Source organism: Ailuropoda melanoleuca, chromosome 5 (genome assembly GCF_002007445.2).
Source record: "Ailuropoda melanoleuca isolate Jingjing chromosome 5, ASM200744v2, whole genome shotgun sequence".
In the NCBI taxonomy this organism is placed as follows: domain Eukaryota; kingdom Metazoa; phylum Chordata; class Mammalia; order Carnivora; family Ursidae; genus Ailuropoda; species Ailuropoda melanoleuca.
This window is the reverse complement of record NC_048222.1, coordinates 71803583-71829089: the sequence shown is the minus strand read 5'-3', so window position 1 is coordinate 71829089 and position 25507 is coordinate 71803583. Positions and strand designations below refer to the sequence as shown.

Below are 25507 nucleotides of genomic sequence, written 5' to 3'. Positions count from 1 at the left end.
GCGGGGTGGGCGGAGCGGGCGGCGGAGGGGACGTGGGCAGGGATGGGGACGTGCAGCGGGGACGCTGGGGGATGGACGCGGGTGGCGGGCCGAGGGGAGGGGGCGGCCGGGGGATGCGCGGGAGGTCAGGTGTGCAGCGGGGGTCGGGCCTGGCCCCGCTGACCCCACCTCTCTGGGTCGGCCTTCTCTTAGGGCTCAGAATGTGAGCCCTCCAGTTCCCTTCCTTTGTTACCACAGGCTGGTCAGGAAAATCATTTGGTAATTTAGTGGTTACTTGTTTCACGTTGGGGGTGGGGGGGGGTAAAGAGGCTATGCTACTTTTTTTGTTGTTTGTTTTTTGAGAGTTGGCCCAAGTGAGTTTTTTGGTTTTGTTTTTGAAACGATGGAGTTCTGTGCCCTGAAAACCTTTTGTGAACAGCCTCTTGAACCATCCAGGATTGTATAAATCATAGAATCTGGGGCAATAAGTGTGCAGAAACGGGGTTAAAAAATCACACTGATAGAGTCGGGCGCTTGGAAGTTAATGTGCAGTATTTGAGTTACGACCAGCTACAGTTGCTTATCATAACATTCGGGTGCTCAGACATCTTGTCCTAAGGTTTTTTCCAGTTGTCTTGAAAGCTCAGTCTTCTTGGAAAGGTTCTTGCCTAACCTTTCTGTAATTGATCTCATGAAAGAGGCAGTTGGGACAGTTAGCATATGGCCAGATGAAATCGTTTAAAAATCATTTGGATGCTTAAATGACATTCAGAGACATTGCAATCTCTTTCATAAGAGGGAGGTGTTCCCAACATAGCCTAAAAATTATTTTAGGCAAAAGAGTTCCTGTCCCCTCCCTACAAGATGGGAATAGAATTTGAGTATTTGAAGATATTTTCATTGCTTATTGCTGCTGTTCCATCTTTTGATGGATAAATTTCTTAAATGTTGAGTTTTTGAAACTCAAGTGTCTTATGTTCTGGAATTTAAGATTTATATGTTATTTCCCACAGAAGGGGTTAATTTATGTATCTTTAAACGTTATTTGCTTCATATATTAATGTGTACTTAAAACACTACTTACCCGTTTTTAGCATACTCTTTTGGAAGCATGGAATTTTAGAATGGGAAGAGACTTTAGAGGTAACTGTCTCTGTTATTTACTGGTAAAGAGCAAGAGTAAAGTGTGTTGTCCAAGTTCACAGCAGGCTAGGATCTAGAGCTGAGATTTTTACTTTCAAATGATCTAGTGTTCCTTTCAGGACATGTTAGTAGCCCAGAATCCCCTGGTGATGTGTGTTTCCTATTCTCTCAGTATGTTTTTCTACCTAAAGCACAGAGGTGACCTGCCTATCTAGCTCTTTTTAGGGTACTGTTTCTTAATTGTACTCACCGTTTTCTTGCAATACTTACAAGTTAGCTGTTTGGTTAGTATGCAAACATGATTTCACAGGAAAAAAGGAATTTTAGTTTCCTTTGACCATTTAACAAAAACAACAAATGGGGTTGAGCTGTCTGTGATTGTTTATCTCTGTGTTTGATAGACCTATGAGGTATTTGATGTTTTTGGCCAATCAGTTGCTGCTACGTTTGTATTAGTTCTTAACAGAAGTGGAAGAACACTCAGTCTGTGTGTGATATCAAAATGTTGGCTTTGGGAAATCTGCTAGATAGAAAGTATTTTATTTTGAGTAGGGTGAGCTTTGAAAAGTTACTGAAAAGCTTTTAGCTAGTGCCGTATTAATTTCTCCCCTTTTGCCTTTTATTCTGTTTGTGTTTTCAGTTCATTATACGACAGTGGTTTAAACAAAACAAGAATCCTTACTGATTCCTTCAAGTGATTTTTGGGTACTAGGCAAAACACCTTACTCAGACATCTAATACTACTCAAATTGCTGATAAGTTGAAGTTCTTTGTTGGGTAAAATTGCACAACTATGACACAGGAGATGAACTCATTGTACAGATTATCTGTGGTTTGGGATTTTTCTTCAGCTCAGGGGTCAAGACAGAGTTTTAACAGCAAATTACTGAAGTAATTTGGAATAATGAAACCTTTCCCTCTCTCTCTCTCCCTTTTTTTTCCTTTTTTTTTAACCATTGTAGGGTAACTGTTCATTTTCCTTACAAATCAGTGGATAAATATCTAAACTACTGGCAAAGTAAAAATGACGTTTTTCCAGTTTCCAGTCGGTTTTATTCTTAAGAAAACTAACAAGTTATTTAATATTTGTATAGGACATTTATGCTGTATAATTTGGTAGGTAACGTAAGGAAAATCAAGGTAGTAGTATTGTTAGTATTTAATGTAGGAAGTACAGCTTTTTTTTTTTTTTGTCTTTTTTAAACATTTTCAACCATGATATACTTGCTTCCCTAGTATGGTGAGAAGGCTTTTAAGGCTATAGCATGTGAAACTTCACTACTTGATGATACTGTTTTGAATACATAAGTAGCTGGTGTGTGAGTACCCACTTGTGCAAAATGACCAACTTTTTTTTTTTTTTTTTTTTTTTTTTTTTAGAAGAATGTCGGTTACTGTTCTTGGTCTGGATTACAGCATCAAGTGCTTGAAATAAAATAAAGGCTTTGAGGAAAGAACAGAAGACGTAATGAAATGTGTTACCCCTGGTTAGGATAAGAGTTATACATGGGACCTTGGAAAGTTGTGGAAAAAGATGAGAACTACTCTTCTTCCTTCTCTCCCTTCCTCTACGCCTCAGCTCTCCCACTCCCCTTCTTGCAAAAGGATTGAAGTAGTGATTATAAATCTATAAAGAGTATATACAGCATACAGTCATGAATGTAATCACAATTACCAGACCAGCCTTCACCACGTACTATATTACAAAATGTTGAAGTGTGAATCTCTCAGCAATTCTGAATCGCTTAGCAATTCTCAAAGACTTAAACTAGAAAATGTCTCATGTGTTGTGCATATGTAGAGTCTGGCATAAGAGAACACCTTTCAGTTTATAAGTAGTCTTTTAATATAATAGAGAGCCTGCAGTTTTTAATTTTAAAGCTTGATTATTAGGAAGAGAATTCACTCAGATTTTTCTCTACTTCATATTGCTTGGACAGCACAATCCTCATATCTTGTCTTGTTTACTTTCCAAGTAGAAGGGGGCTTTGTGAGAATTGGTAGAGTTAGAACATCAAGAAATTCTGAGACTGTAAATCAGGAATGAACTAGGTAATGAAAAGCATGTGTAGTCCATCTATTGAGAAAGACAAGTTTATTTTTTTCCCATCTTAGTCAAAATATGAAGGTTTTAATATCTGTGTGTATAACTTTTTCTGCAATACTGTTTATTTCCGTAGATGATCTATGGGATCTATGATTTAAGGGAAATCTACCTTTTTAGGTGTCTTAATGCACATTGTCAAATTATCATCTATTGAAGACCTGATTGTAATAACAATATTAGAGACAATTAGGGTAATGGTTAGCCTTGACATTTGGATAATGGTTAAAGTATGGTATATCCTTATGATGAGATTCAAAAGCAGTTGTTTAAAAAGAATGAAGTAAGGCAATATACATTGACATTGAAAGAACATCCAGAAGTTGTTAGGTAAGAAACGCTTCTTACAGGGGTGCCTGGATCGCTTAGTTGGTTAGGCGTGTGTGTTCAGCTCTGGTCATGATCTCAGGGTACTGGGATCGAGCCCTGCATCAGGCCGTTTGCACAGTGGGGAGTTTGCTTCTCCCTCTGCCCTTCCCCCTGCTTGTGCTCACATACTCTCTGTCTCTCAAATAAAGTCTTTAAAAAAAATGCTTCTTACAGAAAAATATGTGTAGTACAATTACATTTTTTTTGTAAAAAATAAAACAGAACTGTATTTAATTGAAAAAACTCTGGAAGTTGACATACAAACCTTTTAAAACTGGTCTTTGTTGGGACACCTGGGTGGCTCAGTTGGTTAAGCTCCTGCGCTGGGCTTGGGTCTGGTCCCGGGGTCCTGGGATCGAGCCCCGGATCAGGCTGGGAGCCTACTTCTCCCTTTCCCTTTGCCTGCCACTCCCCTTGCTTGTGTGTGTGCGTGGGCGTGCTCTCTCTCTCTCTCTCTGTCAAATAAATAAAATCTTTAAAAAAGTGGTCTTTGGGAATAGGAATGGGAGATTGGGAGGAAATGTATTTTTACTTTGTTTATTTTCAAAAAACACATTTTTAGGGGCACCTGGGTGGCTCAGATGGTTGGAAATTTGCCTTCGGCTGGGTTCATGGTCCCAGGGCCCTGGGATCAGGTCCTGCATCAGGCTCCTGGCACAGCGGGGAGTCTGCTTATACCTCTCCGTCTGCCTTTGCCCCTGCTCATGCTCTCTCTCTCTCTCTCTCTGTCTCAAATAAATAAATAAAATCTTAAAAAAAAAAAAAAAGAAACACATTTTTGCAGTAAGAAATTTTTTTAAAAGGTACAGAGTATAGTTATAAAAGTGGCTAATACATAGCACTTACCATGTACTAGTGACCTTCCTTATTTTGTTCCTTGCTTTATTCATTTCAACCTTCTGACAACCCTATTAGGTAGATATAATTATTCTCCCCAATTTACAGTTGAGAGAACTGTTAAGGGGTTAAGTAACCTGTCTAGGGTGTAACAGCTGTAAGTGGTAAAGTGGGAGTCTGCCTTCAGTCTGTGCTCTTAACCACCATATTAATAATATGCCAGATAAATATTGTCTGCCTTAAGTAGAAGTGACTTCCGTTATGCTGGGTGTGAAGCCAGTCACAGAGATCAGTTTTACTAAGGTTTTCCAGGTATGTCTTCTCAAGTTCTAGGTTATGATTGCTCATATATTTTTAATGCAGAAAATAGAATTTAGATATTGATTTGGAGGTTCTTCAAAAAAGTAAGGTCTGGAAAAGCTGATACTGTTACAGCCAGTTTTCTCTTTGATCAGCTACTTGAAGTGAACATTAACTATTTTAGGGAAGACTGGCTTCTGCAGAGACCCATCAGGAACTCCTGGTTCCTTAGTTTTACCAGAGCAGCTCAGGTCTTTTGTTTGTTTTATCTTATCCTTGGGGTTCTATACAGGAAGAACTAATTCTGTTGGTTTAAAATAAGTTTGACAGGGGCACCTGGGTGGCTCAGTCGTTAAGTGTCTGCCTTCGGCTCAGGGCGTGATCCCAGGGTCCTGGGATGGAGCCCCACATTGGGCTCAGCAGGAAGCCTGCTTCTCCCTCTCCCACTCCCCCTGCTGGTGTTTCCTCTCTCACTGTGTCTCTCTCTGTCAAATAAATAAAATCTTAAAAAAAAAAAAAAGGCAGGGGGGTGCCTGGGTGGCTCAGTCGTTAAGTGTCTGCCTTCAGCTCTTTAAAAAAAATTAAAAAATAAAAAAAAATAAGTTTGACAATCCTAGAAAACAGTACAAGTAGAAAAAAAATTTATCATATACCTCTTTCTTTTTTGTTTCTTTCCTGTTAAAATACTTTGCAGAACTCTAAATTTAGGGATTTTGGTGTATTTCTTATATACTCCAGAGGCACTCAAAGTATTTAGTTAAATTATCTTTAGGGGTGCCTGGGTGGCGCAGTCGTTAAGCATCTGCCTTTGGCTCAGGGCATGATCCCGGCGTTATGGGATTGAGCCCCACATCAGGCTCCTCCACTAGGAGCCTGCTTCTTCCTCTCCCACTCCCCCTGCTTGTGTTCCCTCTCTCGCTGGCTGTCTCTGTCAAATAAATAAATAAATAATCTTTAAAAAAAAATTATCTTTAGTGTTAAATCTGCCTTAGCTTTGCTAGTTGAATTTGTTAATCAGTTTTGAGTTCTGTCTAGTCTGTGTCCATTTTTGTGTACAGAATGAGGTCACAGAGAAGTCCTACAACTGTGTTGTTTGGCAGTACAGTCCCAAAGATTTGGTGGTGGTAATGGGACTCTGACACCCACTGGGCCTGCCTGCCTTAGAGGGAAAGGAAAGAAGGGGTAACTCCGTTTTTATTTAGCAAACACTGTTCTAAGTACTTAACAAATATAAGGTCTTTTTACTAGTAAATAGCTGACTATCTCCCACCTACCTGGTACTTTACCTATGTCCTGTGTTTAGTCCTCAGAGCAGCTCTGGGAGGTAGGACTCTGTATTTTTATATCTCTGTTTTACAAACGAGAATACTGAAGCTCAGAAAGACAGGCAGAGAGTAGGTGGTGGAGTCAGATTTCCAGCCAGGCCTGCCTGTGAGCTTTTCCTTCGTATGAGGATGATGTTGAGTTCACATTGGATCTAGAATAGTCCTCACCTCACTGAAAGTGCATTTTAGGGTTTGAGCCTCTTTCGGTGGTTTTTCTGATTTACTAATGAAGATTGTTCAGCCACAGAACTCTAAGGCTTCTGTTGAGAGTTTGGAGGAATGGTCTGTCAGCCTGCTTGGTTATATTTTCTAAAGCAAAATCTGTTGTACAGAATGGAAATTATGAAGAAAATTCACCAGTGTTTCTTTTTGTTGTGAAATTGGTCTATTGGCTGCTGTTACAAGTTCTTACTAAATTAAAGCACCTTAATGTGTTCAGCAAACTCATTGAGCCAATAAATAAATATTTTCAAGAGCTATCCAGATTACCAGGGCCACGTCCCCTTTCCTGTGGCTCCACCCTCTTTGACTGTTGACCTGAGAAAAACCTCAGTGTCTCCTGTACAGATGCGTAGTTTCTCCCCCAAAATCAACAAGGCTTAGTGAAACCCTAGGAAATAGGAAGCTGTGGGAGAGAAGAAAGGACAAGTCCACAAGGTATGGTTAGTGCATAGGGGAGAGGATAGAAAGAGGTGAGGTATAAAGGAAAGGAAGGAACTAATTTGTGGGGTAGAGAGAAAGCTTTTTTCAGAATTTTTTTAGTATTATCTCCAGATTTAATTAAGAGCTAGATGCATTAATTTTATGCTGCACATTTGTACACAAATTAAAAATTTTATGATTGGATTAAAGTTCTGTAGGAGCTTCTAATTGTGCTAATTAGGACAGTTGTTAACTTATTTAGATGACTTTTATGAAGTTTCTGAGCCATAGGTTTATTTCATCTGTGGGGACAATACAATTAAATAGCTGAAGTGGACTATGGGAAAAATGTATATATACATTATATTAAACATATATAATTAAAATATTAAAGATAAGTAGTAATAAAGTAGCCATTTATTTTTTGAAAAGCAATCTCAAAGTTTTCAGTGAAGTGCGTATCATATATAAACTAAGCTTTAACTAGAGAGAAAAATTGGCTGAAAGACCCATTTTCTAAGATACTAGTTGTAGAGTTCCAGCTTCTTCTAAATTGGTTGATTGTGTGACCTACTTCAAGAACAGAAACTATATATATATTTTAGACTTCTGTTTCTCCTTATTTATTTTCTTCTGAATACTCTTGCATTTGCTTTGAGGCAAGACCGAATTCTTATCAGAATTCACCACATTCGCATCTATGTGCACATGACAGAGTTTGGTTCTGCTGTGGTTAACTTAAGCTATCTGACTCGTCCAACAGGTTCCTGGGTGGAGCTACCCATGAACAGCAGCAATGGCAATGATAATGGCAATGGGAAAAATGGGGGGCTAGAACATGTACCTTCCTCATCCTCTATCCACAATGGAGACATGGAGAAGATTCTTTTGGATGCACAACACGAATCAGGACAGAGTAGTTCAAGAGCCAGTTCTCACTGTGACAGGTAAGTGAGACCCACATAGATGGGTTACAAGGTTAATTTCCCATTAGAAAAAATAAATCTGCTTTCATTTTCATTTTACAAAATATGACTCCTGATTTACTGCAGCATGTGTATTTAAATCAGATAGCTAATTGACAAATATTTGAGTGCCTGGTGTTTTTCCCTAGATTAAATGACTTTCCTTGTTCAGATTGTATCATGTTTTGATGTTTATTAGTTTAAAAGTCAGTGGCATAAATGTTTACTTATAGTATTAAACTTTCTTCCGTTTTCCTTTGTGTCCTGTTTCACAGATCGTATTCTGCCAGTTATGGATCTGTCTCCCCTTCTAGACTGTGAGGCTCCAAAAGTCAGGGGTCATGTTTCATCTCATTTGTACCCTTGATAGTCATGGTGCTGGTGCGTAGTAGACACTCAGTAAACGTGTGGGTCCTGGAAACTGCAGGTTGATTCAAGTTATAGTGGCATTTGCATGGTTGGAAACACCAACCAAGGTCTGCAGATATTTGGAAGGCCATTCTGTTTCTTCAGAGGAACTTTAATTTCAGACCTCATTTTTCTGCATTTGCCTTGGGGAAAGTAATTCCACTGATGAAGGGCTGCTTCTGGTGAAAGAGTAAGGATATAGTGATATGTATGAGTAAGATGAAACTGAGTTGTTCGTTTATTTTGCATTGTAAGCTTTGTTTTTTTCCGGAGGAATGGGTGGTATACCTGACACTTCTTAGACTGGTGGCAGCCATACTATTAGCATTATGGGATACTGGATGATCCTCTGGTTAATCAAGAGTTAACTGACATTAGTCATGTAGAAAATGCAGATGCACAAGGCAGAGACTGAGGAAACACTTAAAAATGTATACTAAAAATAAAAGTGATTATCTCTAAGAGATGAAATTATGGATATTTTTCTTCTGAATATTTTTGTACTTTGTAAAAATTGTATATATAGCATATTTTATTTGTCAAAAAAAGTTTAAAAGGAGAAACAGGAGTTCAGTCATGTTTGAAGTTCCTGCATGTCTTATAATCCACTGATGTTACCAAGGTAGCAGAGGATTGGCTTGCTGGCTCTAGCGCACTGTGCACCCCCTCCACCCCGTCTCATCTCTGCCTTTGTCCCTGTGCTTCTTAGGAGCCTGGGATGGCTCTTGTTATAAGCAGAAGCAGAGCAGATGGCTCTTTGCTGAGCAGCTTGCCATTGATTCCAGTTGCAACAGCCTTCGTCTGTCTTTCAGAATGAAGTTTATATTATATTACATTTATATTATGAGACTCATAATGGGTTTCTGAAGTTTTCTGCTTGTTCTGGGCCTGTTTATAAGACTTTTACTATATGCGTTCAAGTCCATGACCCTTGATCATTGGTATCAGTGTGTCTCTTAAACTGTTGTTCACTTGCTGTTGTCATTGAGCAGAGAAAAAGTCATCTGCTTGCTTTTCTTGTCATCTTATTTCATTTGTGGTTGTAGTTATACTTGTGATGGAATATGAATTTACCTTCCTCTGATCACGTTTAAGTTAGGTTTCTAAACATGTGAAGCAAGGCGTGGCACGTGCTTCTGAACACTTCCTATCCCTCAGCTTCTGTATCTTTAGGCTCTGGGGTTCCTAGTCATCTTCAGAGAAGGCCTACGACTCTAGCTCAGTAATACTGTCCTGTGCTAACACACCTTAACATTTCAAAATGTCTTCAGAATTCATGTCGTTTAAATTGCCATGCATCTCTATGTTTGAAGTCGTTGAGGAGTGTTTTTTGTAGGTGGAAACATCTTAGGATTGTTGGATATTCGTTCCGAAGCTAATTTGTATATACAGTGACCCTTGAACAACATGGATCTGAACTGTACAGCCATGTGGATTTTTTTCCATAAATCCAGTACAGTACTGTAAATGTAGTTTCTCTTCCTTACGAGTTTAACAGTTTTTTTCTCTAGCCTACTGTATTATGAGAATACACTACATAAGACCTATAACATACAAGATATGTGTAAATTGACTATGTTATCCGTAAGGGTTCTTGTCAAAAGTAGGTTATTAGTAATTAAGTTTGGGGGAGTCAGAAGTTATACACAGATTTTTAACTGCGCAGGGTGGGTTTAGCACCCTGCATTGTTCATGGGTCAACTATATTTTCACTTTAAAAATTATTCCAGAGATACATTTTTGTCACTGTAGTGGTTATTAGAAGATAACCCCTATGTGTTTTGTATTGCGTTTTACCCTATTGCAGGAGTTCTCAACCTACACACTAGATTCACCCAGGGAGCTTTTAAAAATACCAGTGTACAGGCCACATCCCTAGAGGTTTATATTCTGTCATCAGGATGGGGTAGAGACATGAGGATATTTTAAAAGCTCCCCAGCTAATTCTGATATGAGCCAGGGTTGAAGCTCTAATGCATTCCAGATTGTTAGAGTTAGTAGACCGCTTACCAGTGAAATGTGTAGTGTTTTCTAAGTGGGATTGGTGCAGTGGTAGAGTGTGGAAGTAGAGCAGAGGCTCTGTAGGGTTCTGGACTGTGTCATCCTGCCGCCTTGACCTGCTCCTGTCTATGTGAGACTGGCTCTTAATTTGATCTCTGGCTGTGAATGCAAGAGTGTTATATGAGCGTAATGACAGTACACTGAGGACAACAGGAGTGCCTCCTTCCACCTGGTTCTTGTGCTCGAGCCTAAGATTTCTAGTTCAAAAAAAAATTTCTAAATATGCTAACATATTTGTATGATACAGAACCAGCTTTTCTCTTTTGCTGTCCCTATTTAAGGCTCTTTTATGTCAATTAGAATAGTCTGAGACTCTGAGGCTGAATCAGTCTGACACATTTCAGGTGATCTTACTTATTTTTGAGTCTGTCTCACCATCATCTCTATATGTTAATAACATTGTACGTGTGCTCTTGGTAGCTTTAACAGATAACATCTACTCCTTTGAACAGGTTAAGCCTGGAGCGTTTTCATCCCTACTTCGGTTTAGATTTGGCAGGGTCGAGTGTGTAATGGAAAGTCTAGTGACCTGCTGTGGTTACACAAGGATCATTGATAAGATTAAGAGTAGAACTTACTGTGTTGTTTTCATCTATCATATCAAGTATAGTTCATGATCATGTGTTTTTGTCTAAAAGTTTATCTGTAAATTTTTGTTTCTGGGAGTATATCTTTTTTTTTTTTTAAGATTTTATTTATTTGACAGAGATAGAGACAGCCAGTGAGAGAGGGAACACAAGCAAGGGGAGTGGGAGAGGAAGAAGCAGGCTCATAGCGGAGGAGCCTGATGTGGGGCTCGATCCCATAACGCCGGGATCACGCCCTGAGCCGAAGGCAGACGCTTAACCGCAGTGCCACCCAGGCGCTCCTCTGGGAATATATCTTGTACTTTCATTGAAGGTTCTATATTCATATATAAGCCTATATAATTCACTCTGAAATAATCTCAAAGCAAATATTTCTGAAATAAGTAGAATGGTGGTTCTGGTCTCCGTACTCCTTGACATTCCTAAATATTATTAAGATCCCCAGAGGTCTTTTGTTGATGTGGGTTATATATTTTGATATTTAACTATATTAGAAATTAAAACAGATTTAAAAATATGTATTCATTCAACAGTAATAAACCCATTGCATTTCAGGATGAGTATACTTTTTAAAATGAAAAATAACTTTTTCATAACCCCAAAAAAATTTAGTAAGGACTGGTGGCATTGTTTTACATTTTTGCAAATTTCTTTATTATCTGGCTTAATAGAAAACAGCTGGATTCTCATTTGCTTTTGCATTCGGTCTGTTGTGATAAAACACATCATGTAGCCTTTGGAAAATTTCATGATACATGGAATAAGAATGACAGAATAAGAATATGAAAGGCAAATAAATCATAATAGTATCATGAAAACAATTTTAACCTTGAAGACCCTTTGAAACAGTGTTGGGGGAGGTGTTCGAGAAGACGTGACCGCAGGTTGACCTGGGAGCTGGACTTGGGCAATTGGAGGCTTCCCATTCCCTCCCCTGTCCTTGAAATGTGCGTTCTGCTTGCCTTCCTGGCTCCCAGAAGCCTCCTCAAGAATACAGCTTTGAGACAGAAATGTGGTGTTGAGACCGAATGGTATACATGACTAAACACAGTTAAGGCCTCTGCACAAACTTTTAAGAGTTGGCAGGTAGGTGCGATCTGCTCACCTTACTGTCACTCCAAGACAAGCCTGTCTGTAAATTCCCTTGATGTTTAAAACTGCCACCTCTCACCCTGAAGTGGTCTTTCTCTTTCCCTCACCTTGTCCTCCTCTGTGTGGGGGCCGGTTTCAGGTTACACCTGGGAAGCTCCTCGGGAGGCTGGAAGCCAACTAGACTCTGAAAACTGCTTTCACACTTTGAAAATCACTGGTGATGGATTATTTAATGATGAAAGAACTCTGAGAAAAAGAACCCCAATTTGAAGGTTTCTGAATTTGAAGATCTTTGTACCTTTATTGGAAAAAGAATAAAAATGGGAAAATTTATCCTTGCGAAGGAATTCATCACCAGCACAAAATTCCAGAACTCTTTGGGAATAAGAGTGCTCAATTTCATTTGTTCTTTGGGTTCAAGATAATACTTTTGATTTCCTGCTTTTTCAAAGCCATACCACTGTAACTTCTAATTTCCAGTGGAGGTTAATTACTTGACAAAATGAGTATTAAAACTAATAGCTAAATAAATCTTTCTCTTCTAGCCCTTCCCCACAAGAAGATGGACAGATTATGTTTGATGTGGAGATGCACACCAGCAGGGACCATAGCTCTCAGGTGTGTGTGTGTGTGTGTGTGTGTGTGTGTGAGCGTGTGCTTGTTTTTCTGATGTACAGTAAATAATTAGGAATGCGAACCTCTAACTAAGTATGTTTTGCTAAAATATATTAAGGAATAAGAATAGACTTTAAAAAGTAGTTTGAAACTGTTTTAAATTCTTCAGTTTCTGATTTTGGAATTTACTTAGGATGATACAGCCCTCGTTGTACCAGCCTTTGCAACTGAGAATTTGGGGTCTTCTCACCCTAAAAGAATTGGAAAATTCTTGTCTGTAATGTATCATTCCAGTATTCCGGGCTAGTTTCTTGAGTTTGTAAATAGAAAGCTGAGACAGATGTTTTATTTAAGGTCACAAAATAATAAATGAAAAGGAAAGTTGTAGAACTGGGCGTGAAAACTTTTTCTGCATCTGGGCTTTTGAGAAAAATTTCAACAGCTAGAGATAAAATTCATCTAAATTTTGTAGGGTTCCTTAAATTAAAGAAGGTAAATGTAGTTCATTAGCAGTTGACATTGTCAGTAAAATAGATGGCTATAGTATTGAAAGCGTACAACAGTTAATATTCTGAAATTTATAATAAGTAAGTAATTGTTACTAACGATTTAAAATGCTCATAGCTGGCCCTTGACTATATTGATGTGTGGACTCGCCTAGAAGTGCCAGAGTGCAAATTTGTGAGGACCAGAACCATTGTCTTTTTCTACAGTGTTCATGGGCTGGCAGAGTATTTGTGGAAGGAATGTTTAAGTGCAGTCAGACAGAAACTTTGCTTTGTGGGCTTCTCCCTGTACAATGTCCTATTCCCCTTTTGCACTAGAAATTCTGTGCATGATATGTTGGGTCCACCCAGTATTCTTTCTGTTTCAGAAGGCTGCACAGTTTTTCCCTGTTTTTTCCATACTCTGTGCTGTTCTCTGAAACCTAGAAAATCTACAGATTGAATATGAATTTATTTTATGATGAGCTTTATATTATAGAGAAGGCTCTCGTGTACAGAGATGTTCTGACTGCAGTTGTTGAACTGCTGGCTAATGTATGTTGGTTTTGCCATGTGCATAAGCTATAACTAATGAAGAAGAAAATATATAATTTCCATGGCAAAAGTGTACTAAGGAATCCCAAGGAAGAGAAATGAAATTCTTTGTTGTTGTCTTTCCTGAGGAAGATGTCCTCAATTCATATTGTCTTTTCTGCGGATAATTTGAAGCTCTAGATTAGCATTTTACAGAATGTGTGTTGAGGAACATTTGCTCAATGGGAAGCTCTACAAGGTAGTTCTGAAGTCAAGTTAAGTGGAAATAATATAGTCCCTGGGCTCCCTTCCCCTCCCCCCACAGTAGTCACAGCACATAGTATAGCACATTAAAGGCTCTGACAATTCTTGCAGTAGAAGAATCTGTTTAAACCAAGTGTTTCCCAAGCTTATTTGGTCTTAGACCTCCCTACCCCTTCACACATACTTTTGCCCCATAATAATCTACCTGACAATCAATGAAACACTCTGATAAGTGCTGTCTTGATTCATGGAGTGGCAGTATACAATTAGCCTTAACTGATGATTAAATTTAAATGGAATTGTAGAGCTGGCTACGTCCATCCTAGAATTCCAGAGGAATTTGTGAAATTCAGGAAAGAAAATGTAACATTTTTGGCTTCTGTGTCAGATTATGGTAGTATTGCTAGTATGGTCCTGATTCAGAAACAGGTACCTAAACGAACATTAGTTATTGTCAACGTTGTTGGGTAAGCCATGTTAACAATCAGAGCAGTCCATTTAAACATGGTTACATCTTTGGAAAAGCAGTTTTAAGTCCCTTAAGAAAAACATGTTTTTTAGAGTAAGACTTTTAATAAAAATCAGGTATGATTTATTTAAACTTTCAAAAAGCCTTTTACATTGCTTTTTTAAAACTGAAGAAATGATTATTTAAAAATTAATAGTTTTAGGTTTTGGGAGGGTGGATTTTTTTCATGAATGAGAAGTGAGCTTAGGGTTAGCAAACAGAAGTATTTACCACAGGACTGTTATGGGACTTGCTCTTATCGAACATTTTTATGCGTGTCTTATGAGGAATATAGAACGTTTTCAGCCTTTTCTAGGAGGAGGAAGGAAAGACACTAATATATATCAGATATGTTCTAGGTGCTAAATTTATTTTTAAAAAAGGTTTTTCCCACTTTCAATGTTCTCAGTCTAGTGAAAGAGATGATATTAGCCCCGAAAACAAATGGGAGAAGTGGGGCTTTGTCTTCATTAAATTACTATTCTGAGATCACAGAGCCAGTGGGTGAGAGAGCCAGGATAGAAACCAGGGCTCTCTGAGCCTACAGCCCTGTGCCTTCTACTCCAATAAGTCCACTCACAGGGTTAATCTCAGGAGAGTCCACAAGGTCATGAGAATGAACGAAGACGTGCCCGGTGAGTTGTGGTATGAAGAAGCCTACGGTGTAATGCATTTAGGAAAAGGATCATTCAGACTACACTTTCATGACCGTAGCCCTCAAGAGTCTCCATTTTATGGCAGCAAATAGACTGTGGAGGCCTCTTGAAGTCGTTTTTGCAGTGTGTTTCTGGGACTGAAGAGGCCAGCACAGTGTTGGGTATCACTGATACAGACTGAAAATGTCCTCCCTTTCCCCTCGTGTAAAACTGGGGTTTATGGACCCCATTCTGTGTGGTTTAATACCCGCACATAGAGACTTAGAGAACTTGGCATGGACCACGTGAGTGCTTTGAAGGTAAAGGACTTGCACATGAGAACAGGCTAAAATAATCAGAATCTTTTTAAATGTAGGTGTAGAGAGAGGGTTATTGATTCAGTTAAAACCATGAATCTTATTTAATTAGATTAAGTGCATTTTTACCATATTAAGTGCATTTTTCCAGGGATTGGAAGGTAATTTAAAACCTGAAACTGGCAAATTTAAGATTAATAAAGGGAAGCACACAGCAGTAGTAAATGAGGATAGCGTAGGATTCTTGGTTCTTAAGGTAAGCATCCTAAACTGATTTGGGGAATTTGTTGGTTTTTACGAGTATTCCAAAGATAACTTTGCTTCGCTCAACTGAGAGAAAATGACATCATCTAAAAGTAAATTAGGTCCTAAAATTTTATTACATTTCCTTTCTCTTGGAAAGTAGGAAATATTAACTTGTTCACAGATTTAAACCTCAGTCTGTGAGCAGTTTTAAGGAGAGCCATGTGAGACCAGGTTGGAAACTGTAAGCAGAAGTGACATGCAGTGTGTTGAATATAGTCAGATACGGTGTGTACACAAACTGATCTATAAGTAAATTGTAACAACTTAATGTTTCTGATTTAGGATGTTTTCAGATTTATTCCACAAAGAGCCAACTCATGACTCTGAGTAATCTCAGTACCCAATGGAAAAAGCTTAATCCTAAAGGCTACATTGTGTCATTCAGTGGAATTTGCCAAGTCCAGCAGAACTAAATAAAAATGATACTACCAAGGTAGCAAAATGCACAGGGATTTCACTTTCGATTTGCTAGTCTCTAGAGACAGGATAGCCCCTTTTACTCTTTGAACTACCTTCCTTGGGGCACCTAGTTCATAAAGAACTAGCCCTGTCAAAAAGAATCACATGAATATATCAAGCTCTGCATTTCAGAGCTATCTGTCGAAAAGAATGAAAGCTTTGGTCAAAGAGAGAATCCTATTCAAACAAAGTAACAAATCAAAACCGTTCTTAACTTTGAGACCCTTGGCTTTGAGGTCCTAGCATCACATTCCTTAAAGCTGAGTGAATATTGCTATTCATTTTTAGGACCGCCTCATTCCTGTGGGTTCTCATGAAAGAGAAGCTATTGGGAATTTTGCTTGTTCTCGGCCTGAAACTGAGGTTATCATTAGCAAGAAAAAGGACTTCTTTTTCATTTACCTGATGCAAAAAATGTCAAATTCTAAGTCAGTATAAAATAAATGATTCCAAAAAACTTTTGGCTTAAGTAGTTTTGAATAAACCTTGGGAAGTGTTTAGATAGTGATTTGTCTAAAAAAAATAGAATCTCCTTCCAGGAAGTAAAAACCTAATGCTAAGGAGTTGGGGACTTGAGAAACAGTTTACCCAGTTTAAATACTGGCCCTGTCTCTTATTACTTATGGAACCTCAGGCACTTACTAAATTTATGTCTTCATTGCCTCATCTGTAAAATGGCATATTAATAATTCCTGTTCTATGGGGTTGTCGCCAGGTAAAAATTACTAATGCGTGTAACGTGCTTAGAATGATGCTTTTGTCTCTTGATAAATGATTAGTAAATACTATTATTATTTATTTCCTCATCACATCTCCTACTTGTTTTCTGTTCACTTTTTATTGGTTAGCATATACTTTTGGAGATTTTTTTTATTTTTAATAATGAAAAATTTTAAGTGTGAACAGAAGTAAAGAGAATGTTGCTGTGGGCCTCTGTATAGAATCACCCAGATGCAACAGTTATTAATACTCTCCACATTTTAGTGGGCATTAAAGCCCGAAGTGCACTTTTTTCAGGTTCACATCCTATGCTTAGATAGAACCACAGTGAGACCCACTCAGGTTCTTTTTAAGATATTAAATGCCTTGATCTCAAATCATTGGGTCAGTGTTTTTAGAAAACTGGCTTGTTTCTTACATAAAAATTGGTGATGCACAACCGTAGAGATTTCATGTATTTTCTGTCTAGATTTATCTTTCGTCGTAGGAACAATTGGGCTTCCTTTTTTCTTTTTTAAAGTTGTAATTCTTCTTCACAGTCAGAAGAAGAAGTTGCAGAAGGAGAGAAAGAAGTTGATGCTTTGAAGAAAAGCGTCGACTGGGTGTCCGACTGGTCCAGTAGACCTGAAAACATTCCACCTAAGTAAGTCCTTGCACATGTCTTCTCAGGGGACACAGCGGATGCCGCTCCCACTCCCAGGCAGCGGACCTGCTCGCTCCCAGGCAGTTCTCAGCAAGTACATTTCTGACCCCTGCCTCTGCCTTTCATCCCCCAGGGAGTTCCACTTCAGACACCCCAAACGCTCCGTCTCTTTAAGCATGAGGAAAAGTGGGGCCATGAAGAAAGGGGGTATTTTCTCCGCAGAATTCCTTAAGGTGTTCATTCCGTCTCTCTTCCTCTCTCATGTTTTGGCTTTGGGCCTAGGGTAAGTACTGGTGGACTCCTAATGGGTTTTCCCTTCATTTCATTCCTTTTTTGTATTTCCAGACATAAGAAGTAGGCATAAAATGGTTTGTATTTGTTTTGCTTTTAATGTTTCAGTGCAAATAGAGCATAAAAGAATTATTGAAGCTGATATACTATTGGAAGGCATTTTAAGTAGTGGGGTTTTATTTTTCTTATTTGAAAATAAGTTGTTCATGTTAATCCTCTCCATGGTCATCTTTAAGGGGGCTCTTCTGTGCTTGATTTTTCCTTTTGCATTTTGTTCTTGTTTATAAATTACTCAAGATCAGCTAAGTTTTATTTTTATTTATTTTTTATTTAAGTTCAATTTAGTTAACATACAGTGTTTATTAGTTTCAGGGATAGAATTTAGGGATTCATCAAGATCAGCTAAGTTTTAAAGTAAACTAACCTCTAAGTGTATGAATTTGGGGTTGATTGGAACATTTTTTTCCCCAGGTGGGAAAATACACCATTTTATTGAGCAGTCCTTGAGTGAAACTTGGTAGGTTGGTTCAGGATCCTGTTTTTTCTTTTCATAGCATTTTCATTTATTCTTCTAAAGTTGACCCCACATTTACCTATAACTGATGAATTTTTCAGGAATGTCTTTTAAGTTCTTTTTTTTTTTTTTTTTTGGTCTTGATGGAACAGTCAAGGAAATCTGTTTTTGAAAGATTATAAGAGTTAAACACTAGTCGTTATTTTTTAGAAGACATATCTGTTATTCTCTTTAAGCATGTGCGAAGAGTCATTTTCTCTATATAATATGCAAAAGCTATGTGGTCCCTTATCTCCCCTGTAAGGAGCTCGGCATATGGGAGAGAGATTTACTTAACCGTCATAAACATGGAAACATACAGATGACTTTCCCATAGACTCCTTTTGTCTTCCTGGGTGCTTGATCTGTTTTTGTGATGGCAGAGGCCATGATCACAAAGCAGAAAAGATGAAGGGGTTTGTGGAGTAAGGGAGTGTGTGAGTGTTGAATGGGGTTGGTGTGAGGGCAGGCAGGGGGAGGAGTTTAAATTCCCCTCCAGTATTGACTGCACGGTAGTTCATTTGCCCTCAAGGTTTTTATACCTTCTGATTGCTTTCCCATTCTTAGTCTTCAGATTATCTCACTTGCTGGTATGAGTTTAACTGTTGTTACAGATGAGTGTAGCAAAAAAGGATTTGAGAAAGTTGGTTTTATTACACTGGGGGGCGGGACTGGCTTCCTATTTTCCTTAACTTCCCTTCTGCTTATGTTATTTAATGGTAAAATACTTACTTGGCACAGAAAAGTAATATTAGGCCTTAATCCTGAAGAGTTAAATGATTAGTTACGAGCCCACTGTGAAGCACTGGCAGCTTTGTAATTTGGCGTGTTACTGTATTTTGTACGTGAACGATCAGTAGGACCTTCTACCCACTTTATGGGAACATGTCAAAGGAAGCTGGCTATGCTTTGTTCTTTGGAGGGATCTGTTCTCTCTGGTCTTACTTTGTCTGATCACTGCCCCGTGCTGTCCAGTCCTGCCTAATGAGTAAACATAATTACAGAAAACCAGTTTGGCTGGCTGGTGACTAGTTTTAAGTAAGTCAGCAGTGATTTTAGGGTGTTAGGGAACTGTGTGCATACACCTTGAGAGTCTTTTACAGCATGGAGTTGTTAGGTACAGTTCGGCCTGTGGGCAGCCGGTTGGTATGCAGCCGTTGACACCGATGAGACACGATGTACTCTGTTTCCTTTCAGCATCTATATTGGAAAGCGACTGAGCACACCTTCCGCCAGCACCTACTGAAGGAAAGAACAGCCCCGGAAAAGCGTGTGACCTGTGAAGTGGTGTATTGTCACAGTAGTTTATTTGAACTTGAGACCATTGTAAGCATGACCCAACCTACCGCCCTATTTTTACATATCCAAGTTCTAGTAACGCTCAAATCCAGTATTTTATTCAGACTCTGTTGAGGCATTTTACTAACCTCATTACCTTTTTGGCCTGTAAGATTAGAATTTCCTAACAGAGTTTACTGTTATTTAGAAATTTGCAAGGGCTTCTTTTTCCGCAAATGCCACCAGCAGATTATAATTTTGTCAACAACGCTATTGTCTCCTTTTAGTGCCACCAGACTTAGACCTGTATCATTCATGGTATAAATTTTACTCTTGCAATATAATTACCATCTCTCTCTTCAAATGAGATCAGGTGAGCAAATGATAGAACAGCTTTGTTTTGTTTTGTTTTGTTTTTTCAAGACAAAGCAAGCTTCCCTAAGCTTGAATTTATAGTTATTAAAAAAGAAAACAAACAAAAAAAATAAGACACAAGAAAAAAATATCCTGGGCAATAAAAAATTATTTTAAACAAGCTTTGGAGCCACGTTTTGTCTCAACAGCCTCCTAATGGCGCCTTTGAATTTGTAGGAGGCCAGCTACGTAAGTGACGGGTATGAAGTAGAGTAAGAACTGAACTGCATCAGCAAACTTTAATACTAGTGTGTTGTGCTGCTGGCTTTCTATGGCGTAGAGTCTTTATTTCTCCTAAGGAACGTCTCAGGCCTAGACATATATGAAATTGCTTTGGGGATTTGTGTGTGTTTGGTGTATTTTTACGTTTATTAGCTTTAGCTGCATGTGAATTTTTCATGACTTTAAGTTTTGTTTTTGTTTTTTTGTTTTTTAAATTTTTTTCTAAGAAGGGGCTTTGGAATAAGTTCCAATTTGTGGTATAAATACAGGCTTCTTGTTTTAGGAAGCACCACTTATACTCTGAAGCCTTTAAACTCTGAAGATAATTGTTTCAGAGTGATTCCAAGCACTTTTGCAACTTTGAAAACCATACTTGGGTTGTGGGAACAGTTGACAAAGTTCTGAAAAGATCCCATTTGTTTTCTTTGGATCTCTCCCTTTTTTAATGTTTACCTGCACAAGCTTCCCACAGTGGTGCCCGAGACTGTGCAGGCACTGGTCATGTTCTCCTGGGGCCGTCTTTTCAGTCACGCTCGACTCCTGCAGTTCCAGAGCGCTCGGCAGCTTCCTTCAGTGATAGACTGTTTCTGTTTTGTTTGTTCGTTTCTAAAATGTGAAGCTTTAGGACCAAACTGTTAGAAAGCAGCAGGATTACCAGTTATTCCAAGTAGATTTATTGGATTTCGGAACACCTAGCGTGACTCTAAAGGGGATACTATTATATGTTTTATATATAAATAATTACTGTTTATGATATAGACATTACTATTGACTATTTAGAGAACCATTGTTAATTTTAAAACTGGCCATCTATTCATTAAATAAAGTGCTTCAGGTTTGCCTTGGATAAGAACGCTGGCAACTGGATTTGCCAGTTTGCAGAAACTAACTCTCTTGTCTTTCACATCAAGTTTTGTAAAATGGACGTGTTATAGTGGAAAACCTACAGATTAAGCAAAAAAAGTTAATTTCTGATTGTCTTTTTTCAAGAATATAGCTGGTTATCTCTAAGAAAGGTGATATATCCAAAATAGTTTTCTGAATCATTTTATGTTTTCTTTCTAGCACTTGATACCTAAATAATTTTGGATTTTTTTTTTATTATACCTTGTTTCTCTCTTACTCTCATATCTGGTAACACTTGATTTGCCTTCTGTAACCTATTTATTTCAAGTGTTCATATTTGGATTTCTTTGGAAAGAAAGTGAATCTGATGGCCCGCTGATTTTGAAAAGCCTGAGTAAAATTGGAAAGGCTGATAAAGTTGAAAGAACTAAACCGTTGAACTGCTACAATATGCAACTCGTATTACAATTGGTATCCTGGGAGGGAAAAGTAAAATCCAACCTTAAAATAAGAGCCACTTTTTTTTACTGGTAACACATTGCCCTCTTTTGAAACTCAGTAGCAATTCTATCAGTAGTGTGGTTGAACTTGGGTATATTTATGATTTTTTTTCAACATTGGAAATAAATTTAATTCTGCCCTTTTTCATAAAATATCTGTGAAATATTGGACTATTACTTAAAACGTGAATACATGGTCACAGTAAAACTTCTCCTAAGATGAAATCATGCAGTATTTATCGATAGCCCTAACATATAGAATACTTGTTTATGCTCCTACCCAGATTTGTGTTGAACAGAAACAGATTGCATGATCTGAAAGGAGACTTCGACAATTAACAGTTGACATTTTAAGATTAATGTTTAAAAAGCTTTATACCTGTTTACAATTTGGGGACGAAAAGGCAGGTTTCATTTTTCTTGATTGATGAAAACTGGCTAAAAATACTTGTAAATAGAATCATGAGCATAACTGCACAAACTTGCACATTGAAAAGTGCAACAAGTTACTTTGCAGTAAAAATATTTACTATTCTAAAAAGTGAAAATTGAAGACTTAGCCAGTCGGATGAATTTTTAAGTGAACCAATTGTTGAAATTATTGGAATTAACTGAGCCAAAGTGGTTATGCATTCTTCATCTATTTAGTTAGCACTTTGTATCATTATATACAGTTTACAAGACATGTATAACTTGTAGGTATAAACATTTTGTGCCATTAAAGCTCTCACAAAACCTTCTCTGTCAGCATATCATTTTATGTCATGTGTGTTGTGTGGGAGTTTAGAAATGAGGCTTCACCTTATCTACCTAGAAGTTTTCCATCACTAAGTTCCTCGAATACTCGAGGGCCTAACAGTGTGCCAGGTGCATGGGAACAAATGCTATTTGTGTCCTCCTGAGTTCCCAACTTTCAGGGAGACCATTACCACAAAATATTAATTATTTTTCGGAGAAGTGTGTATGAAGTGTGATGGGGCCAGAGCATTCAGAACTTTTGTTCAGCCAGGTGGCATCAGGGTATTTTTTACAGAAGAGGTGATATATTGAAAGATGAGTAAGTGTTCAACAAAGGAAATCGAGAGCGTGCCTGTAACGGAATGGCAGAAACTGACATGTGAAAAATATATTCTAGAAAGAACAGGAAGGTCGTTGTGGCTGGAAAACAGGATGGGTAGAGAGGAAATTGAAAGTATAGTTTAGTGTTGAACCAAGTTAAGATTTATATGCTCTTCTGGGAGTTGAACTTCTCCAGTTGGTGGGATCCATTTGAGGGGTTAAATGCAGGGAAATGACTGAAGACTGCTGTTGTGGATGGTCCTGAAAGAGTGAGGAGAAAGAATACCAGAGATAAGGCGATCAGCTGATTCTGTAGGTAAGGAACAGGGCTTGCCCAAGGAATAACCCCAGGGCTGGGCCAAGTGGGCCAGGGTAGATATGAAGATCTGAGGGAAAACTGAAGTCAGTGGTGAGAAGATGACTTAGAGAGGAAGAGGCATGTGTGTCTGTCCTGCCCCCCCCCCTTTTTTTGCTCTGAGTTTCTATTGATGTCGTTAACAAGAAAGGAGGAGAAATGAAGTGGTGGGGGGAAAGAAAGATGACTTCAATTTTGAATACACTGAACCTGGTTGGAACCTAACAAGTAGACACTTCTTAAAGAGCACTAGAACTCAGGAGAAGGGTCTGGAATGGAAATGAAATACATGGAGACAGACATGCATGTGTGTTATATACTATTTGAAGATTTGAACAGGAGGAAAGGAGAAAGCAGTGAAGTCCAACATTTGAAGATTGAGCAGAAGAGAAACTCAAAAAGGTGAGTGATGTAAATAGTATGGTAGGAGAGCCGACCCCCGTAAAAGGGGAGGAGGTGGCCAAACCCTGTCAGACTTAGTGGTTAAGGAGGTGACTTGAAGAGAACCTTTTGATTTTGGTGGTTGAATCACCACGGATTCTTGCAAGAACATTTTCTGTAGGAGCAAAAGAGGGGCCCCAGGTAAGATTGTGTTGGGTCAGTGAAAGACTAGCAAGAAAGTGCTGGCTTTTCTCAGTTAATCTGGAGATGAAGAAAAGGAAGGGAAGATTTCTCATAGGAGACAGGGTGGTGGAATTGTTTACTTAAGTCGGATATAGGGGTAGGAGTAGGTCTAACAAAAGAGCACAAAAGGAAATACTAAAGACACAAGGGAGCAGAAAAATACTGGAGTAGGACCCTGAAAGGAGTAGGAGGAATATGTTAAGGACTCAGAAGGGAGATAGACTTTGGAAAGGGGGAGAAGGACTTTGGGAGCCATTACACAAACCTAAGCATTCGTGATAGGAAGTGGAGAGGTAGGCGAGCAAGGGTCAAGAGAGGTCTGTTGGGAGCGAAGGAGTGAGAAGTTGAGGAAATTCAAGTCTGATAGACTGTTCTCTCCATAAAGACTAGGTCTTTGAAGCCAAGATGGGGTAGGTGCTGAAGGAAGATAGGATTGTTCTCCATCGGGATCTCCTGATGTGAAAGGAGACTGGAACTAAAGCTAAAGATTCCTGAAGCCTTGTAATTGCTCCTGCCATTATTCTCCAGTATAGCTAAGAGCATCAGTCCGGTAGACCCAGACTAGGCTCCCACTTTTCAGCCTAGTCGACTTGCTGCTTTTGAGCTTCAGCTGCCTGAGGTTGGACTAAATGATCTCTTGAGGCCTTTTAATTCTCTCATTGCTATTAGTAAATTACAGTTCAGTCTAAAAAGCAGGATTGAGAATGGCTGAATTTTAGGTATAGACGTTATGGAATCCTAGAAATAACACTTTATATTTGGTAGTGGTACAAGAATGTATGTGTTTAAGCTAAATGTCTCCTTTATGCCTCTTGGTAAACAGACCAAGATAACCAGAACTTAGGGAAAAAGCTATAAATTCTAGGTTTAGGTGAGCTAACATTCCAAATCACAAATGATTAATCTTCGATAAAGTAGTAGGCCCCATTTGTGACATTTTAACTTTTATGTGTTTTAGCCCTGGGGTGATTTATTGTACCTCTTCTGCTCCGTGAGGGGTAGAGGTTCAAAGTATTAAGCACTTTTGTAGACTCATTATAAAATTTAGTGAAAGCTTTGTTCAGAATGTGGAGAACTGTGTGTAAAGAAGGCCGTGTCCTCTGCTTTATTTATTACTGTTCTTACTTTGGAATGGTAGAAATAGAAATATAAAGGTCATGAAATTAGCCAGTGTATGAATTCAAAATGAAGGGGAAAAGTTTTGACAAAGGTTTTATTTCTGTAGCTGATTAGACAGCTTATCAGAAGTTAATAGACTATAGCAAGTTTTATAAATAACTGAAAAGAGCATTTGGTGTGTTTCAAGGGGTTTTGAGTAAATGCTAATGGGTGGTAAAGCTGCTGATCAGTTCTTAGACTTTGAGATGCAAATTTGAGTTTGCTTAAGTGGAATGGGGTTGGAAACTTGGGGTGAGGGAAGGAGTACAAATCATATTAAAATTATTTGGTTACCACTTAGTAAAAGACTCATCTCCCTCCGCTGCAGTTCGTGTTTGTTTTGAAATGCTCACGGAACAAAAACTCAAAGCTTTATTTCCCCAACCTCAGTGAATTTTACCTGTGCTCTGCCTCAACAGTGTCCTGTCCTCCACTCCCACTCCCAGCATGAGTACAGAAAAACTGGATATATTTAATAAACAACTGACTTTTTTTTAAGTGCTTCCAAAGTGATTGTGATGCACAAACAGGGATGTGTCTCACTGACCCACAGGTAAATGCGAGTGATGCCCAGCCATAATCAAGCCAGGTGTGTGCTGGGCTCCAGACCTTTCTGTCTAACTACCCGTTAGACATGGCCATTTCAAACTTAGCATGTCCTGAACTAGTCCTCCCCATCTCTCTTCCTCTTTCCTTCCACATACCCCTCTTCTTGTCGCTTGTAAGGAGCGTAAGTATCCCCTCAATGGCCCAAAGCAGAAATTGCCAATTCTCCACTCATGCATCTAGTCACCATGCCTGTTAATTCCACCTTTGAAATATCTCCTCTCCAGCTGCTGCTTCCCACCTTATGCTGCCTTAATCCAGACCACTGCCCCAAGCCTTCTTGGGTCACTGCGAGAGCTTCGC

General features: G+C 38.7%; 1 protein-coding gene across 3 annotated transcripts in view; it reads left to right on the top strand.

Annotated features, from left to right (window-relative positions):
* BNIP3L (BCL2 interacting protein 3 like) overlaps positions 1 to 19956 on the top strand; it is a 20510-nt gene extending 554 nt beyond the window's left edge. For 2 of the 3 annotated variants that reach the window (XM_002914423.4, XM_011218687.3), the window contains exons 2-6: positions 7463 to 7646; positions 12358 to 12430; positions 17195 to 17298; positions 17432 to 17581; positions 19340 to 19956. In XM_002914423.4, coding sequence (XP_002914469.1) covers positions 7463 to 7646; positions 12358 to 12430; positions 17195 to 17298; positions 17432 to 17581; positions 19340 to 19388 — 560 coding nt within the window. In that variant the 3' untranslated portion in view covers positions 19389 to 19956. Of the gene's footprint in view, positions 1 to 6564; positions 6715 to 7462; positions 7647 to 12357; positions 12431 to 17194; positions 17299 to 17431; positions 17582 to 19339 lie in introns of those variants that run through there. The other variant, XM_011218688.3, reaches the window with a different exon arrangement.
* Positions 19957 to 25507: the final 5551 nt, after the last annotated feature.